Genomic DNA, 20,248 nt, shown 5'->3' with positions numbered 1-20,248 from the left:
TCAACCTCAGCTGCATAAGAAGCTCCTCATAAAACAAAACAAACAAAAAAACCCACAAATGTATGAAATTCTGATTTAGTGAGCTTTGAGTAGGACCTATATTCTTCAAAAGCTCTGTGTTTTTGCAGGGAAGGCGGGCATACAAAACTACTTTGCAAGATGGGGCCGGAGAATGAATATTTTTAAAGCTCCTGGTGATTTAAATATGCAAAAAGTATCAAGAACCACTGCAAATTATAACTTCTGCACCCCATTCCTCCCAATCTTCCAGAGTTCACTGCTTTCTCCAGTTCCTCCATGATCTGAATTTTCTTTTGGTTTCATGAAGCTGGAATAAGTACTAGGAGGAAAAAAAAAAAAAAAAAACCTACTCTCTCTTTGTCTTAATCTGGGTTCCTACCCCCAAGGGGGCTATAATATCCAAATATACAAAATGCTTATGGCCAGAAGTGTGTAATTGTGACTCAAGGTTGAAATTTACATATCTGAAAGGTATAAAAAGGCCAAGGAAAGTTTATTTTTCTTCAATTAAAAGTAAATGTGAAGGGTCTACCAGAATAAAATAAAAAGATTCTGCGGGGCGCCTGGGTGGCGCAGTCGGTTAAGCGTCCGACTTCAGCCAGGTCACGATCTCGCGGTCCGTGAGTTCGAGCCCCGCGTCAGGCTCTGGGCTGATGGCTCAGAGCCTGGAGCCTGTTTCCGATTCTGTGTCTCCCTCTCTCTCTGCCCCTCCCCCGTTCATGCTTTGTCTCTCTCTGTCCCAAAAATAAATAAAAAACGTTGAAAAAAAAAAAATTTAAAAAAAGATTCTGCACAGCAAAAAGAAACAAACAAAACTAAAAGGCAACCCACTGAATGGGAGAAGATTTGCAAATGACATATCCAATAAAGGGCAATCAAAATATGTAAAGAGCTGATACAACTCAATAACCAAAAAACAAATAATCTAATTAAAAATGGGCAGAAGATGAGCGCCTGGGTGGCTTAGTCAGTTAAGTGTCCGACTTCAGCTCAGGTCATGATCTCACGGTCCGTGAGTTCAAGCCCTGCATCGGGCTCTGTGCTGTCGGTTCGGAGCCTGGAGCTTGCTTTGGATTCTGTGTCTCCCTCTCTCTCTGCCACTCCCCCACTCACACTATCAAAAAATGAATAAATGTTAAAAAAAATTTTTTTTTTTAAATGGGCAGAAGATATAAACAGACATTTCTCCAAAGAAGATATACAGATGGCCAATAGACACATGCAAAGATGTTCAGTATCACTCATCACCAGGGAAATGAAAATCAAAATTACAATGACGGGCACCTGGGTGGCTCAGCTGGGGTTAAGCGTCTGACTTTGGCTCAGGGGGTGTTAAGCGTCTGACTTTGGCTCAGGTCATGATCTCATTCGTTCGTGAGTTTGAGACCTTCATTGGACTCTGCACTGATGGCTCAGAGCCTGGAGCTTGCTTCAGATTGTGTGTCTACCCCTCCCTCCCTCTCTCTCTCTCTCTCTCTCTCTCTCTCTCTCTGCCCCTCCCCCGTTTGTGCACACACTCTATCTCTCAAAAATAAATAAATATCAAAAAATATATAAAAAGCTTAATTTAAAATAACTAAATTATGAAGGGTCTAGAGATCTTGTTTTGAGTCTAAAGTAGCCAACTCATGTCTAGCACTCACAAAACAAAGGACTGGGAAAGGCTATGGGGTTACAGGCAAGTCTCCTTCAAGTAACAAAGCAAAGCAACGCTTTGCTTTTTACACTTATTACCATATTTTATTCCCAGCCCCAAATTTATTGTGCCCATTAACTGGATTAAGGTGTAAATAAATGTGTTGGTCTCTGTTCTGATTTGTGACTCTGTAAGTCTAATTTATAAAATCAGGAGGTGAATTATTTGAATAGCAAGCAAGTTAATTTGCTATTCAACTGTCAGGTGGCAATAATAATAATAAAATCACCACCACTAGCACACTTTTTCTGTGCCCTAATTATGTACCAGTTATTATATTCAGAGCTTTATAAGGATTATCTTGTCTAACCCTCACGACAAAAAGTAATGCGCCCATCTTGCCTATCATTACTTGTCTACAAATATATGGGTCAGCTGGTAACAGTGAAAAGATGGTATGATGTGGAAGGAACTATACTGAACTTTAAGATTTCGGAGGTAAAATTGTTTTGAGGGTGACAGAGTCGAGGTGTTACCTATGAGTGTGGGCGGTAGAAAAGAAATGGAACTCAAAGTCAACAGGAATATAGGAAGTAAAGAATATACATTGCTAAGTTTCAGACAAATCCTCCAAAAGACTGAAATCACCCAGAACGTCAGAGGGACTGGTTTTGACTACCTAACTCCTGCTTCTGAATTGACCCAGGAATGCCCTATTCTCAAGTTTAATCCATTTCAATTTTTGTCTCCTGAATATGGCCCTAAAATGGTGTCTACTCTCCTGGGGTCCAACTGTGGTCCTCAGTTCCAGACTTTCTATAGAATTTACTCATGCTGGGCTCCTAGACAGTCCAAATATATTCCCTATCAAATCCTCAAATGAGCCAGAAAAATAGCAAAAATGCATTTTCAACTTTATTACTCTAAATTGCATGGTTTTTAAAATTCCACATTTTTACATTTCTGATAGATGTAGTTAAAAAATAATAGAGGATACAAAGGAATAATAGCAGATTTAAAATATCTAACTAGCACATAAAACACTCACTTTAATATTGACCTTGAATTTAAAAAGACTCAGTATGCTATAAAACCACCTGGAAGTTAAAATCTCATTATAAACAAATGTCTTCTGTCTTCCATTATATTCTCAAGTAGGTCACCAGTATTTCTCTGATCTTATTCTCCTATGTTTATCCACCTTTACTCAAATTCAGCTCCTGTACTAAATCTAATATTCTTAATCCTGCTCATACCCTTTAAGCGACTAATAACAATGAGAAAAAGAATCTCTCCAAGAAACTATACTTGGCTCTGGGGGAAATTTCAGCCCAGTAACTATCAAGGCAGATTTGGGTTGTTACTAAAAAATGCTAAATTATCTTCATCTCCTTCTATATATCTCTAGCTACATGAACACAAATGCTGTACCAAATTCTCCTGCAACTAGGTTAAGTAGACACATAAATGGACAAAAATAAAATTTTAATAGAACTGAGCAATCGGAAAAAAGTGAATAAGCCTCAGTTAACACAACAGTTATTTGAAGGAAGTTGGCAAATGAAGCAATCAGCAATTTGTGTCTAACTCAATTCTCAGAAATTGTGCCTGAGAATTACCACCAGAGATTTCTTCATTTTATTTTTTTAAAGCCTATAAATTGATGAAAAAAAAAAATTACTTCTTGGAAAGTTCCAATCTGTCAATTTCTAGATTGATGCACAAAAGTTTTGCCAGTCAATACGCAAGCAGGATTATGAATGAGCACAACAATGAACAACCTTGTTAGTCAACCTGAACAAATGCTAATTTCTACCACTTACTTAGGAACAGATTTTTACCTCTATCTGCCAGGAGTGCTGATTTATGAGTAAGACATAATATCAAATAAGCTTTCAGGGGGCACTTCTGAGCTTTGGATTATGAATTAAATACATCTTCCACATTTCACATGCTAATCCATCATTATTTAAAACTGGTGTAGATATCTGCTGAACTTTATATTCTTAAATGTCAAACTGAAAGGTTTTGTAGTATTACTGTTGTGAAGAATTGCTGAAAAACAAGAACATGTCTAACACTATTACAACAAAAAGGAACAAAGCCCAAATCACGAAAATAACAATTTGTCTCCAAGCAAAGAGTAGAGTTGCTCTCAATTTGGTGCTATCAGAGGTTACTAAGACCTAAGCATTCTAAAGTATTCCCAATTCAGGGTTTCCCTGTTATCTCATTCAGAGAACCACAATTACCTCTTTGTCTTGACACTGTCGTTGTCCAGGCAATGGTTTCTACAATTAATGCTAAGCTTTAAACCTAGGATGGAGAAAGCACCTTACAAGGCATCCACAGATACATCTAAAAATAAACTAGGGGAACAGAGTGGCTGTCCAGATAAGAAGGTATAATAACTAAAGAAAACAATGGTGGAACCTGAAGCCCCTCTAAAGTTACATAAGGCCATGTCCAAGGTCACCTGGGAATTAACAACTACTTGGCTTATGATATGCTTCTAAATCTTAGTATATGTATTCTTAAGAAGGATAAATGTCTTAAAGAGCTTTAAAAAGCTTGAATAATCACTTCACAGAGGAAGTAAAATCAGAAAGACTTTACTATAGTTTTATTGTCTTTTATTGGTAGCAGCATCAAAGGGGGAAAGGTTCTAAAATACTTTTAAAGCTGTCTTGCCTACTTGTATTTCTAATGCACATATTAATATAAAGTTTTGAAACATATAAAATATAGTACCTGAAACTGAACTCTTGGACACTGGATCAGAGATAAATTAGTACCAATTTTCCTTACGATACTTCGAGATGAACCATATGGCTTCCCAGACCAAAGTACCTGAGGAAATAGGAAAAACCAAAGTTTAATTACAAAGGTAATAAAACTGTTACTACAAAGCACTGGACAGTTAATTTAACAAAATATTCACACATTAATTATGGAATCAGAATGCTTTAAATGTTATGGGAAATGAGCTAATATTTCTCAAGTAAAAGTTAAAAAAAATATATATATATATAGCTGGTTATAATTAACACAATAAGGTTTAATTTAAGGCATTATATAAAAAATACAGAAGAATAATAATTGTAAAACAGAATTACATTTGGAGTAAAAACTTCGCATTTTCACTATGTTTTCATACTATTCTGCAAAGGAAACAATTTTTATCATCTCTGCTATATTTTTTAAAGTTTTAGAATTTTAAATACATATACATTTTTTTAAAACCGTGAGTGTTTGTTATAATGGACTTTTCAAAACAAATCCAAATCAGTACAAAGTTCAGAATCTGAATTTGTACCATTCAGGGTGCTTCATTTTTTGCTACACAAGAATGTCTGGTCAAGGGGGAGTGTGGGCTAAAATTTAGCTACACTGCATCTTCTTGTGAGGCCTTATCGCCAGGGAAAAGGTGTCTTTTCCCAATTTACACAAAGGTACTAGGTGGGCTTGTAGTGAGTGACCCTAATGAGCAGAATTTCTCACATGAAATCACAATACGCTCAGGACATTATGCTATGCTTAATGCAAAAACAAAAACAAACTCCCAAAGCAGAAAGCAAACAAAAAAAACACACATGTAGAATGTTAAATCATTATAAAGTACCTGGAAACTTCTCCCCAAGTATATCATTTTTCCTTAAAGAGAAAAACTATCCGTTTTGAGTGCTATACTCGAAAGCCTGGGCAGAGAGGCAAAGACAGGTGGTATGCTATTAAAAGCAATTTAAAAAGAAAAGAATGAGAATGATATGATCATTATACTTAATTCATTAAATTTTAACATTCAATCATATCCTTAAACTAAATAATACCAAATCAGCTGGCATGTATTCCGAGCAACAGACACTGACCCCTTTTTAAAGTCACTCCATGGCCATTCTAATTTAAAGAATGGAATCACCTTAACATATGCAATATGACCAAGGAAGAAATAAAGTAAACAGCACTGGCTCCAACACATAACCCAAATTAGACATTTAAACCATTCTAAAAGCATGCACAACTTGTAAAATGAGCATAGAAGTAACCTGACTTCTTAGATTTTTAGCAACCAAATCCAATTACAGATAACAGTATGACTCAATGTGAGGATCGTGGGGGTATATATAATACCTCCAGAATATGCCTCAGCTTTTATATAATTCACCACTAATATGTTCAGAGTTTCACTATCACCTGAGAGAGTTCCAGAAAGTATTAGAACCTACACTGGCTACCACAACCAGTAAAAACTGTAACTCTTGCTTTGGAAATATAAACTGAAAAGATGGCACAGACTGGAAAATAGGTCAGTAGAAAGATAAGACTAGATCGATATTGAAATATGAATATTAAATAAAGAATATAAGAGGCGAAGCTACTGTGAATCTTAGAAGAGAATTACCTGTAATTCAGGAATCCGAATCATTCACACCAATGATCATACAGAGGATTATCATACGAATAGTGTTAATAACACGAGAGGGCTAAGAGAAGAAAAATATCTGACTAGAGAAAAATGGGAAGCATCACAGTTTTACAAATTCAACATAAGAGGCCAAGGAAAAATAAGTTCATGGACAAGTAATTCTAAAACCATATTTAAGCAAACTCTACCTTATACATGTTCACAGGTCTTAATCTTATAAAAAGAAATCCACAGGGCAATAGCAACTATACCATTCAATCATTCTCCTCTTGAATCTTGTATTTAGTCACAAGTCAAAACTCTCCTATGATGCCAGAGCCGTGGAACACTATTTATGCATCACAATGTGACAATTAAGAGTCTAAAGTTAATCTCCCACGCCTCCAGTAAGCAAGATCTTAACTGGAGATGAAGAGGACAAAAAGCTCACAAAGAAAAATTTGAAAAGGATTTGCCAAGGTCAGGGACTAATGTTTCTGCCAACTTTTAGCATTCCTTGCTATGCATGCTTCAGGGCTAAGTTTCAACTATTATCTTCCCATCTGCTTAATATCAGGAGGAAAGAATACCAGGTGACTTCTACAAGTGAAGGTGGCCAGAGATTCAGCTTTTACTTATAAGGACTAAGTAGACTACTCAGGATTTTTATACAAAGTTAAAGGAAATAAAAACAGATCGCTTTATGTGATTTTTTTCAAGTATATGCAGTAGACTAACAATGCTTTTCTGTTACCTGGGAATTGCACGGCACGTAGCACCAGAGATATGAAGAAGGGTCTATGTAAGCTAATGAATGGAATATTGAGAAAGAAGAAGAGTCATAAAACCTTTACTCAACTGTAGGAAAAAGTGAGGGGAAAGAGCAGCTAACTTTTAGGAACTCTAAAACTAGGTCCTACTTTATTTTTTCTATTCAGCCCTCATGGAGTGGGAGAAATTGTAAATGGCTGTGAAGAAATAATGAACAGATGGTACTGAAAAGTCACCATCTGTGCACTGGGAGACTGTAAGGCCCAAGTGTATCTCCTACCCTAACTGGTGGCTGAACTGTTGTCTTGTCAGTATACTGGAGAAGGGAAGACTTCCTCTAAAGATAAATTGCCATTAGTATTTTTTCAGATGTAAGAGAGGGGGAAGGAGAAAACTGCCACTGCTAGATACTTTAAGAAATAAAAATTCAATTCCATTAGAAAATTATTAAATAGTTATTAAACAGAAAAGCTCTGCTTTGCTTTATTTATAATGACTACTGACAAATAATCTAATCATGAATCTGTGTGCATGTGTGTTTGCATGTCTGGGTCTAGTAATGACAGTCCATAACATTTAGCAACAGTGTTTGAAAGTGATGACAGCAAGGAGGAGGATGACAACAAGAAAGCAATTTGTTCTTTTTTAACATTGTGAAATGCTATTGTAGAAGTGTTGAAGTGTGAGCTTGGAATCTGAAGCTATCATCTGTCTCATCATGATGACTGTACTCAAATTTTATGTGGTAATTCATCTGTTATAGACTAGTTTAATCTATATTACTATTTCAGAAGTAGCATTTAGTAGAAAAAGTACAAATTTAATTCTAAACAAACAGATTTTTCTCAAGATAAGCTATTTCATATTAACACAAAGGTCATTATTCTGAGGGCCACATATCCCTGAAATTACATGCAAAATTTTGTGCATACACAGTATTTTTCTGGAAGAAAGTCTGGATCATTAATCAAAATTTCAAGTAGTCTAGGATCCAACAAAGTACAAATCCTTAACTCCAAGGGAGCCAGTGGAAAATCCAAAGCGTGTATTGGGGAGAAGGGGTAGAGATGAACAATTTCAAAATCCCCAATTAAAGATAAGACTTTCCTCAAGTCTCTTCTTCCTTACTCTAAACTCCTAGCCACATTCACCTTCTTCCTCCACAGCACAAAAGGAAAACAAGGTTATAATTCTTAAGTTATTACTGGAAATATACTACTAATGCAAATCAGTAATCTGCTAGAACTGTGGTTATACCTGTAAAACAAAAAATGTTTGGTGAACGTACATAATTTATGCAAAAGAACTAGGTATAGTAAATCAATCAGTGATAGCTATTGCATACAGTGGTGCTGATATGTACAGTGAAATACAAAGAGCTAATCATCACCAGTTGTTCTAATGGCAAAAACAAATCCCTAGTCTCAAAGCTTCTTTTTTTCTAAGAAGATAAAACATGTAAAGATGAAGATAGTTTCTGCTCTTAGAATACTTTGATTAGTATCAAGTTCATTATCCAACCAATGGGAAAATATGTATTTATTACTAAAAGAGGACACTAAAAAGTTTTATTTTCAGATGTCCAAAAGCAAAATCTTGGTAGACTATACACTTCCTTACACTTAGGCAGCACACTAAGAGATCTTAGAAACTAAATAACTCCCAAGGATCAAATTGCTTTATGTTAGAAAAAAGACTTGTTTTTATATAGATTTTCAATTAACTCATTCAAGTTGATGATTATACACTACATACAAAAACAATTTTGGGGGTCTCCAGGGTGGCTCAGTCAGTTAAGCAACTGACTCTTGATTTCAGCTCAGGTCATGATCTCACGGTTTGTGAGATCAAGCCCCACATCGGGCTCTGCGCTCACAGCATAGAGCCTGCTAGGGACTGACTGACTGACTCTCTCTCTCTCTCTCAAAATAAACATTTAGAAAATAAAATCTTGTTCAGTTACTATTAATAGGAAGAGCCCTTAACTGTGATTACAATACAGGGAATAAGTTAATGCTCTGTTACCTGGTCCATTTTTTTGATGAAAGGCACACATTTTACCCCTCAAATGAACAAAGCTAAATTAAAGGAACGAGCTAAAGAAAGTGTGTTTGTTATCTGTTCCTGAAACTAAACACTTTGGCTTCATCAGCATTAGTCACATTCACCTGACCTGGGCCAGGAATGGGGGTGAGTGACAGAGCAAAACTATGGAAAATTAACCATTACTGAATGTAGCTATAGTACGTACAAGCCACTGAAGTAGCTGTTTTACATACAGTCCTTTAATCCACAGGCTGACTCTAGAGTAGTGGTTCCTATCTGTAATTGTAATCAAAAAAAATCTGATGAAGAAAGTAACTGGCAGAGACCAATTTCAGACCCGGAGTTGTTTGAATCAAGGACCTAGATCTTTCCTCTAAATTACACTTTTTAAAAAAATTATTATTTTTAAGTAATCTCTATGCCCAATGTGGTGCTTGAACTCATGACCCTGAGATCAAGAGCTGCATGCTCTTCTGACTGAGCCAGTCTGGCACCCCGCCACTAAACTGTAATTCTTACTAAAATTGGAAATAAATAAGAAACATAAATTATAAAGCGTGACTTCTTGGGAATTATAAGTTACAAAAGCCTCCCATCTTTCTGAAAGCAACAGAAATTATTTTGCTGTTGGTACTGAAATGTTAATCTACTCTATACAGCCAAATGGTGGTAAATAACAAATGAGAAACACAGTATATAGCTACTTTAAGTGAAGTCCAAAACAGAGAAAGATGTAACTGAAAAAGATGAAAATAGTATTAACTTCACAAACCATTTTCCTACTGCTTATCCTCAAACTAATAATCTTAAAATTATGCAGATATTTAAAAAGGTATTTTTATTTGGTTCTTTGCTTTTTATCTCCAAAGAAAATAGATGTAATGTTGAGGGGTTGGGAGATTTAAAGTTTAACTTTCTCTTAATAAGACATGAGAAGACACAAAATAAAAACAGGAGCAAAAGTAGTGTATTAAAAAGTATACCCATAATCAATTTATGTAACCTGCCTATATCTTTAACAAACAAAATTTAATTTCACATTACAGATGAAAAACATTGAATTTGAAAATGAAAAACAAATATTCCACAAAATACACCTAGCAGAACTACTGCTCTAATAACTTTACACTGGATCTAAAAATAAAAAATATGTATCAGTAGAAAACACTTCAAAAATCAAGATCAGAACTAACATCTTTGGCATAGAATATTATACTAATTTTTTCTTCATATCTATAGTTGTTATATTTTCAGAGACATGACTTACCTTTTACTTTAAACAGTTGTATGATAAACCACATTATAACAGCATTCAATATTAATAGTTCTACACACAACATTCAGGGTTGTCAAGTGTTAGTCAAACATATTTTATTCAATGATTTATATATATATATATATATATATATATATATATATATATATATATATATGTGTGTGTATGTATGTATGTATGTCTTTCCTCACCACTAACAAATGCATTGCTCTTAACAGTCACATGAATATTGGTACATTTTCAATAAAATTTCAATAAAATTTTCATTTTAACCCAGAATGTTACTCCAGTACTTAGGATGCTAGGTAAAGATTCACTTCTATGACTAAAATAAACATACTGAATTTAAAATGTTGGTCATATATAGATTTATTTCACTTTCTCAGAAAAAAATCTTAAAACATACAAGTGTCTGGATTTTAAAAATTAATTTGGAGCACTCACCGATTGCATGCTTACTCCAACCTGTTGAAAAACCATCCTAATTAGGCGCTTAATCCAGCCAAGCATTTAGATGGCAAAGTCTCTCCAAATTTGCATTTCAAGTACTCCAGGCGTACATAGCAGCACATGGCCCAATAAGCACACTAAAATTTTAAAATGCAAATACTAAAATGAAATAATTGTTATTTAGAATCTTTGCTGTCTGCAACATGTCTCACAAAGTCTAGTCTAAAACATTTTAAAACTTTGCATGTAGTTTACTTAAGAGAAAACAAATTTTGTTGTGATCAGCTTTAAATAAATAGCACAGTATTTTTTTAATGATTTTTTTTTTCCAGCCAGGTTTCTTAGTTGGAAGCAATAAAAACCCACTATGAGTAATTTAAGTAGAAAATATTTTTATGAAAAGATATATAGTAGATAATAATGTATATAGCTGATAACTGATATATAGGCTACACAGAGCCAGGAAAGACATCCAATACTGGGGCAGAATTGGTCCTGAGAAGACATCACTGCAACTGCTACTGCCCCCCCCCCCCCCCCCCCCCCCCGCCCTCCAGAATAGAACAGTCTGCCAGTTCTCACTTTTCTGCCTCACTGGCTCCTGAGTTGCTGTCCATACTGATGGCATTTGCTTGGCCAAATCTACCTGACTATAGTTACAGATTCTGCCTCCTACCAAAGCCATAAAGGAATTCCAGAAATATGGAACAGGAATTCAGATGCTACAGGGTCAAAAATGACAAAAGTCCTTCCACACTTCTGGCACTATATAACCCCTGCCACTCACCTCCTTCTTCCCCATCAATATACTATATACCTGATAGAATTAATTTTTCAGAGAGAGCAAAGGAGTAGGGGAGAGGGGCAGAAGAAGACAGAAAATCTTCAGCAGGCTCCACGCTGGCACGAGGCTTGATCCTACAACTCTGGGATCTTGACCTGAGTCAAAATCCAGAGTCTGATAATCAACTGACTGAACCACCCAGGTGCCCCTCTGTCTGATAGAATTAAATTGTTAAATCGTCATACAGCCTAAACCAGTCTGCTGAAAGTGTTGGTCTCCAATGAAACAGAGTTTGAACAAAACTATGTCAATGTACTGCTTCCTCATCAAAGCAGTCTTAATTAAAAACAAACAAAATGGCTGAACAAAACAGTTCGGTGTACTTATTATTACTAAGTACTTGGTATTACTAAGTAGACTTAGTAATATATTTGATTTACATTCTGATGCAAGCTCATCCCATTACGGACCACAAAAAGAGTTTATGGTCTACACTTTGAAAAAAACTTTATGAATAATTGGGGGAGGGGGAGATAAAAGGTGCCACAAATGTATCAGACATTGGGTGAAACATGAACTGAAAAGAGCCAGGTCCTAATGACAGATGAAAGTATGTAATAATTCTAAGCACTGGCAGAAATATATACTTTATTGATAACTGTGAAATGGTCATGACTAGAACTTTGGTGAGACAGAGACACAGATATATTTTAATGTTACCAATATCTATTACTGCTTGTAAGAATGCCATACTCTGAGAGTTAATGGGAAGAAAAACAGCAAAGGTCCAAAAATAATGTCAAAGCTGGAAGAAAAAAAAAAAAAAACAAAAAAAACCTGGGAGAAAAAAAGATGGTTTTATGTCAGATTTGAAAACCTACCACTTTTATATATACATAAGTATTTTTTGACCTTTTTTTTTTTTAAGTAGGCCTCATGCCCAATGTGGGGTTTGAACTCACAACCCTGAGATGAAGAGTCACATGCTCTACCAACTAAGCCAGCCAGATGTCTCTAAGATGAAATTTTTTTAAGTTTTACTTATTGGGGCGTGTGGGTAGCTCAGTCAGTAAAGTGTCAGACTAGATTTCAGCTCAAGTCATGATCTCATAGCTCATGAGATTGAGCCTTGCTGTTAGCACAGAGCCTGCTTGGGGTTCTTCCTCTCCCTCTCTCTGTCCCTCCCAAGCTCACACACACATGCATCCACTCTCTCAAAGTAAACTTTTTAAAAATCCTATTAAAGTTTTATTATTTAAGTTATCTCTACACCCTTTGTGGGGCTCAAACTCATAACCAAGATTAAGAGTCGCACACTCTTCTGAGTCAGTCAAGCAACCCAGCCTATCACTTTTTTAAAATGTAACTTACACAGAAAAGTACACAAATTTTAAGTGTCCAACTTGATGAATTTTTATGTATATATAGACCTGTGTAGCCACCACTCAGATCAAGAGCCCCAGAACCCCAAAAGCCCCCATTCTAACCACTATTCTGACTTTTAAAAAAATGTTTACTTATTTTGAGAGAGACACGAGGTGCCTGGGTCCCTCAGTCAGTTAAGTGTCTGACTTCAGCTCAGGTCATGATCTTGGGGTTCATGGATTCAAGCCCTGGCATCGGGCTCTGTGCTCGCTCCTCAGAGTCTGGAGCCTGCTTCATATTCTGTGTCACCCTCTCTCTGTCCCTCCCCCACTCGCACGCACAAGGAAGAGAGAGAAACCCAAGCAGGCTCTGCCTTGTCAGCACAGAGCCCAACGCAGGGATCATCAGTCTCACAAACCTCAAGATCATGACCTGAGCCTAAATCAAGAGTCAGACGCCCAGCTGATTGAGTCACCCAGGCGCCTCTACCACTATTTTAACTTTTATGAGCATTTATTAGTTTTGCCCACTCGATGTATTCTTTTGTGTCTGACTTCTTTCATTTAACAATGTCTGTGAGATTAATTCACATCCTTTGTAAATCAGTTATTTTTCGTTGCTGTTATGTACTGTACCACAATTTACTTACCCAATTTACTGTTCATGAATATTTGGGTTGTTTCCATTTTTTATCTATTACAAATAAAGGTGCTAAAATAATTCTTGCACATAGCATAGAAAGGTACACGTAAAAACTCATTTCTCTTGAGGATATGCTCAGAAGTACAACTGCTACATCACAAGATATACAGACAGTCCCAACTCACAAATGGTTCAACTCATAATTTTTTGACTTTACAATAGTGTGAAAGCAAATACACATTCAGTAGAGAACACATTTCAAATTCTGAATTTTGATCTTTTCCTGGGCTTTCAATATATGGTCGATACTCTCACGTGATGCTGGGCAACAGCAACTAGAGCTCCCAGTCAGCCACGTGATCACAGGGTAAACAACTCATAGACTTATAGCCATTCTGAAACCATACAACCATTCTGTTTTTCACTTTTAGAATGGTATTAGGTGATTTTGCCCATCTGTAGGCTAATGTGTTCTCATCACATTTAAGGTAGGCTAGGGTAAGCTATGACATTCAGTAAGTTCTGTGTACTAAATGCATTTTAGACTTATGGTATCTTCAATTTATAATGGGCTTACTGGGACAGAACTCCATCATCAGTCCAGGAAGATCTGTATAAATAAAATATATGGCTACATCTTTAATAGAAACTAACATCTTTCCAAAGGACACTCTCATAAGCAAGTAAATGAGAGAGTTCTAGTTGTGATACAATTTTTGTCAATACTTGCTTCGTATTGTTGGTATTTTAAATTTTAGCCATTCTGCTGGGCTCTTTACATGTCTTGGGAGCATTTTGGTATCTTCTCCAAAGTATCTTTTGCTCATTTTTCAAATGGAAAGGATTTTTTTTTAATATTTTAAAATTATTTTTGCCAAGAAGAGATGTTCTGCAATCTGAGCCAAGGATTGGAGAGCACAGGCTTGGATAAAGGAGATGAAATCTAAGAGTGAATGACTAAGAAAAGAAGCCAGAATAGAAACCCCAGGAAATACTAAGGAACTAGCATAAAAAATAAAAACCCCTGGGGGGAAAATGATCAAAGGGTAGCAGAAAAATAATGACAGAAGTGTTGTCAGCAAAGAAACAAAAAGGAAATTTCAAGAAAGGAAATCGTCCTTGTTAAACGGAAACACACAGGAAAGAGGTCACATAGTCAGTTGGTAGCCTCCTACTGCCAACCTTTCCTCCAAGCCTCTCCACTGTGCTCTCTAGAACGCTTCTTAAAGATAAATGTCCCCTCCTTTCCTGAACTGACACTGGGCTCTCCCTATTTATAATACTGCTTCAAAGCCTTCTCAAAGGGTTCCTCCTTGCTTACTCTCTCGCTTTATATCAAAGCTATTCCTAATCAACAACTTCTCTGCATTTTGGCCCCCTGAGCACTAGTAAATCAATAAATGTATCTTCTATTTGCCAGTGCTAGGTGATTTTAATATTCAGACATGACACATCCCAGAGACTACTGTGTAAGCCCATTCATATAAAGAACCAAACCAGGTAAAATTAAAAGTAAGCTAATCACAGATCAGGTTTGTTTTTGTTTTTGTTTTTTTTTTTTTTCAAGTTTTGTTTTGTTCTGTTTTGCTGTTGAAGACAGGGGTCCTGACTGGCAGGTCTGAGAGGGATTTCTAAGGGTGCTGGCAATACTCTGATCTCTTAACATAGACACTTAGGTATGTTTATTCTATGAAACTGTAGGAGAGTTGAAAATACTGACTCTACCTTTAGTCTTTCATCTTGCTCATATCTGCTAGCTCAATGATCTCTCTTGGGGCTATGTGTTCCTGACCCCTTGGAGATTAATATACATCCCTCAGAAATGCCCGCCAAGGAGGCTTGCTTTGGCCTCCCATGAATCTGTTAGAGGTAACAGTCATTCCCTCTCCTGAAGTACAGATGGCACCACAAGGTCTGTTAAAGGTTAGCTGTCAATTAAACGCCTGCAAGCCCTCTGATCTCACTAAAACTAAAATGCCCTCCTGCACATTCTATAAAAATCTGTAGGCTAAGATCCGGACTTTTCAGGGAATAGCTGCACAGATGTCCAGATTATCATCCAACCAACCCTGTCAGTAAATTACCCAGAATAAAACTCTGTGTTAACTGTATGGAGTTGCCTGTTGTGCTTTTCAGTCTTAAGTGTCTTCTCAGTTTGGAGGATACTTTGTAGTCCTTCCTCCACCTACCAACAGAAACTTACCAAGATGTATCCTTACATACTTTCCTTAATGTGAGTTATACCTCAAATAAAAGCTTTAAAAACATACATAGCCTTTGACCAACTTATGCAACTTTCAGGAATTTCTCTCAAAAGCATTGTATGTAATAACACATGTGTAAAGATATTGTCTACAGTGCTTTTTCTAACCACAAAACTGGGATCAACCTTAATGTTCATCAATAAAACAATTGTTAAATTACAATATACTCATATTAGAAAATATTATGCATCTATTAAGTGAGTGAAGTCCAGATGGTAATTACACCTGTGATGAGCATAACACAATGTATAAACTTATTGAATCACTATGTTGTACACCTAAAAGTAATGTAACATTGTTGTGTTAACTATTCTCAATTTTTTTAAAAAAGTAACAGTCTATATAATGACTCGCTGGAATATACATGATACAGCAAGAATAATGTTTTGTTTTTTTAGGGAGAATATGTTAAGTATGATCTTATTTCTGTAAAAAACAAAAATCTTCAACCATTTTTTTTTTTAATGTTTATTTTTGAGAGAGCCCAAGTGAGGGAGGGGCAGAGAAGGGGAGACAGAGGATCTGAAGCAGGCTCTGCGCTGACAGCAGCAAGCCTGATGCAGGGCTCAAACTCACTAACTGTGAGATCATGACCTGAGCTAAAGTCAGATGCTCAACCAACTGAGCCACCCAAATGCCCCAAGCCTCAACCTTTTTATTTATAGAAAGATACACATCAAACTCTTAAAAATGGCCAGAGCAGGTAGAAGTGGACTTTTCTTTGTATGGTTTACTTTTCATTTAAAAACAAAATCTAGGAGCACCTGGCTGGCTCGGTCAGAAGAGCATGCGACTCTTCATCTAGGGGTTGAGTTCGAGCGCCACCTTGGGTTATAGAGATGAAATAAACTTTAAAAAAAAAAAAAAATCTAGAAAAAAAGAATCTCACCTTCTAGCTTTCCCTCAGATACTCCTCTGATCTACCCTGTCCATACTGAGACCTTCGGTCTATTCTTCCCTGCAATTTTCATCAACCTAATCAATCCCTTTCCGCCTTCACTTTCTTCTACCCCCATGCAGCCAAAAATCACTTGAACCACTCTGTGTCAGTATTTTCAACTCCTTACTCTACTGCTCTATTTCTACAAACCACAACTTGATTAATCCAACAGGCTTCATTTCCTACAACTGGACCTTAGAAAAATTACGAAATCTCACATTTTGATGTTGCTACAAACATGTGCTACCTCTGACATCAAACGGGCCCTCACTGCTGTCTAGCATTCTAGGCAAATATTTTCTTACTCTTCCCCCTCTTCCATTCCCCAAGCAGCTTTTTGAAGCATTCTCCATGCTATCCAAATCTCTCCAACCCTTCCTCCATCATTTCTCAGCAAAAATGAAGCACACTACTTCAAATAATAGAGAAATCATCTAACAGGAAATCCCTCAACATCTTGCCACTCCACATGCCATACACTTACCTACATCCGCACCTATTCTGTCCCCCATTCTCTCCTGTCCCTCCTTCCCCCTAAGGGCTCAGGATTACACCCCCTCAACTCACAGGTCTCATTACATCAGCTCCACTCTGTATAGATAAATCCTCTTTCCTGCCCTATGTCAGCTTCAATCACATGCCACCTTCTGGTTTCTCCCATCTGCTCTCAAACCAAAGATCCAAAACCAAGCTCCTTAATTTTCTTCCTGAATCTGCTACTGCCTCAGAAAATGGCACCCATATCGTCAATCATTCCTTCTTTCTCTTTCATTTTCTACAATCAAGATGTAGGTTTCCTCCTAAATAGATCAGACTCCATTTACATTGCTATTCTATTCCAATCCAGTTATCCAAAGCCTACACTATCATAAAAATCTATTAACTAGACTATTACTAGTTAATAGTCCCCCCCCACCAACTTTGCTCTCCCCTTTCTATTCATTCTCAATACTGAAATAAGTCCTTTATGATCTGGTCTCTGCACTTTCCTATCCTCTGTATCTTTCATACTCTACTCTTCGATCTGGTCATACAGATAATTCTAAAAACTCAACAGGCTCTCTAGACTTTTCTTTTATCCAGTATTCCACCTCCCTATAGTTTCCCTGTATCAAGCTAGGTCCTACTAGTCCTTTATTTCAGCTTAGCTATCACTTCCTCCAAGAGGTTCTTCCTGATGGACCAAAGTTTTTCCTGATGGACCAGGATTAGGGTACTCCTGTAAATATTATCCTATATACCACATTAAAACAATGTACCTAAACTGCTTATCTCCACAGCACTTTAATCACCAAAAACTATCTTATTCACCACAGTGACCTCAGCACTTAGTATACGGAATATAACAGTTGCTAAGTTAATATTAAAATATTAAACGAAGGACATCTAAGATGCAAGCCAGTATCTTTTCTACATTATCTCAAATGTGAACAGATTATGTAAGCATTTTGCTTCTACTTATAGGTGAACTAGGTAATTTCAGACAAATCATCCTCCCAAGAGGATAAATAAACTGGACAAAATATAAAAATCATCTATTTGAAAGCATCAGAGAATTGTCAAGGCAGAGAAGTATATCCAGGCCAGTAGTTATTTCCTTGGGGAAAAATAAAAAATTAAAAAAATAAAAGGGACTTCTGATGAAATTTACTGAGAGAAGGCACCTATAGCAAGTATAAGGAATGAAAAAGTAAACATCACTATGGATCACAAAGGTGCTAAAAATAATAATAGTAAAGGGAGAGGCGCTTGGGTGGCTCAGCTGGTTAAGCATCCAACTCTTGGTTTCAGCTCAGGTCATAATCTCACAGTTCGTGAGTTTGAGTCCCAGGTTAGGCTTCACACTGACAGCTCAGAGCCTGCTTGGGATTTTCTCTTCTCTCTCTCTGCCCCTCCTCTGCTCATGCTCTCTCAAATAAATAAATAAACTTTAAAAAATAATAATAAAAAGGAGGCACCTGGCTGGCTCAGTCAGTAGAGCATATGACACTTGATCTCAGGATTCTAACTTCGAGCCCCATGTTAAGTGTAGAGATTACCTGGGGCACCTGGGTGGCTCGATTGGTTAAGCATCCAACTTCAGCTCAGGTCATGATCTAGTGGTTCACAGGTTCAAGCCCCGCATTGGGCCCTGTGCTGACAGCTCAGAGCCTAGAGCCTGCTTTGCGGATCATGTCTCCCTCTCTCTGTCCCTCCCCTGCTTGTACTCTGTCTCTCTTTCTCTCTCTCTCTCCCAAAAATAAAAACATTAAAAAAAAAAAAAGAGTAGAGATTACTTAAAATTAAAATCTTTAAAAAAAAAAGAAAATAATAAAGGCAAAACAAAGCTACGTAAGAAGTTACAATGGTGGTTACCTTTGGATGGGAGTGGGTAATAGTTGGTAGAGAGCATAAAGGAGCTTTCTAGAGTGCATACAACTTTCTATTCCTTAATGTGGGCGGTGATTACATGGACATTTGCTTTGTAAGAATTTATTGAGTTATATATTCATGTTTGTGCATTTTATATTACATTTTGTGTGTGTCATACTTCAAAATAAAAAAGGCTTAAAAAAAGATGGCTAAGAATCAGACTGCATTTTGTTTTCTAGGTTCTGTATGAATACATATATAATTTAACTTCAAGAATTTTATGATGATGATATAAGCTTATAGTCTAGTCTACTCTGACATAGACTATAAGAAATAGCAAACTATTTGGGGGAGGAGGAGAACAGGTCATTGGCAGGGCAGTAGACAAGACTAAATGAAAATAGATAAATCTTGAAAACAGACTTTCTCTTCCCTCTACAAATACTATGAAAATATATAAGAGTGTACAGTTACACCAATTAAAGTTTATGGCAATCAAATCAAAGATAACACTAATACTGCATCAACAAATGCAGTGTATGCTTTTGAGATAGTTATGATAAAAAAAATTCATTACCAGTAAATAGTTTCACAATAACCCTGTTAGTAATAATAGCAAAGTTGTTATTAATTTATGTTGTCATTAAATTTAAAATGCCAAAAACGTTAAAAGCTACAACAGTACACTGGAGCTTATTTTTATAAGGTCTTTGGGAACTATTCAAGAGAATGGCCATTTAATTATCTTTACAATATGAGAGAGGAGTATGACCATTTTATAGCAGAGGTGGAAGGAGTCTAAAATGATTAAAAGGACATTCTTATTCAGTTGGTTAATTTATTAGAATAAGGTTTCCTGTTCTCAGAATACTAAAAGATTAGATAAATCAATGCACCCCAATGACGCTCTACATTCTAGTGCCAAACAATGATGCGAAAGAAAAATAAGGACCATGAAGTATTAAAACAAAACAAACAAAAAAAAAAAACTTATTCAATTTGAAGTTACTGTCCTTTATTTTGAGACTATATCCTTCTTACATTTCGGTGTAAAAAAGCCTTTTCTGTTAGGATATGGGGACAGCAGATGGATGTTACTTGATTTTTTTTTTTTTTTTTTAATGTCCTTACTCATCACAATGAAAAGCTGTCAATCCTATGTCAATGCCATGCCCTCCCTACTTTCTGGAAATTAAACTTGAAATTAAAATCTAGTGACCACTGCTATACTTCAGTCTGGTTGAGACTTTAAATCAGAACACTTTCCCATACTATAAAATAATGATACAGTATTTG

At 36.3% G+C, this 20,248-nt stretch overlaps 1 protein-coding gene across 2 annotated transcripts in view; it reads right to left on the bottom strand.

Moving 5' to 3' along the window:
* Positions 1-20,248, bottom strand: part of MTFR1 (mitochondrial fission regulator 1) — a 62,139-nt gene that overhangs the window by 29,512 nt on the left and 12,379 nt on the right. Inside the window, exons 1-3 of one of the 2 annotated variants that reach the window (XM_019421236.2) lie at positions 10,600-10,711; positions 5,280-5,385; positions 4,409-4,507 (exon numbers count right to left, since the gene is read on the bottom strand). In XM_019421236.2, coding sequence (XP_019276781.1) covers positions 4,409-4,507; positions 5,280-5,306 — 126 coding nt within the window. In that variant the 5' untranslated portion in view covers positions 5,307-5,385; positions 10,600-10,711. Of the gene's footprint in view, positions 1-4,408; positions 4,508-5,279; positions 5,386-10,599; positions 10,743-20,248 lie in introns of those variants that run through there. The other variant, XM_019421235.2, reaches the window with a different exon arrangement.

The sequence above is a fragment of the Panthera pardus genome, unplaced genomic scaffold (assembly GCF_024362965.1).
Source record: "Panthera pardus isolate Hobbes unplaced genomic scaffold, ASM2436296v1 HiC_scaffold_7, whole genome shotgun sequence".
In the NCBI taxonomy this organism is placed as follows: domain Eukaryota; kingdom Metazoa; phylum Chordata; class Mammalia; order Carnivora; family Felidae; genus Panthera; species Panthera pardus.
Note: the sequence above shows the minus strand (reverse complement) of the source record. Positions and strands in the feature narration are given on the sequence as shown.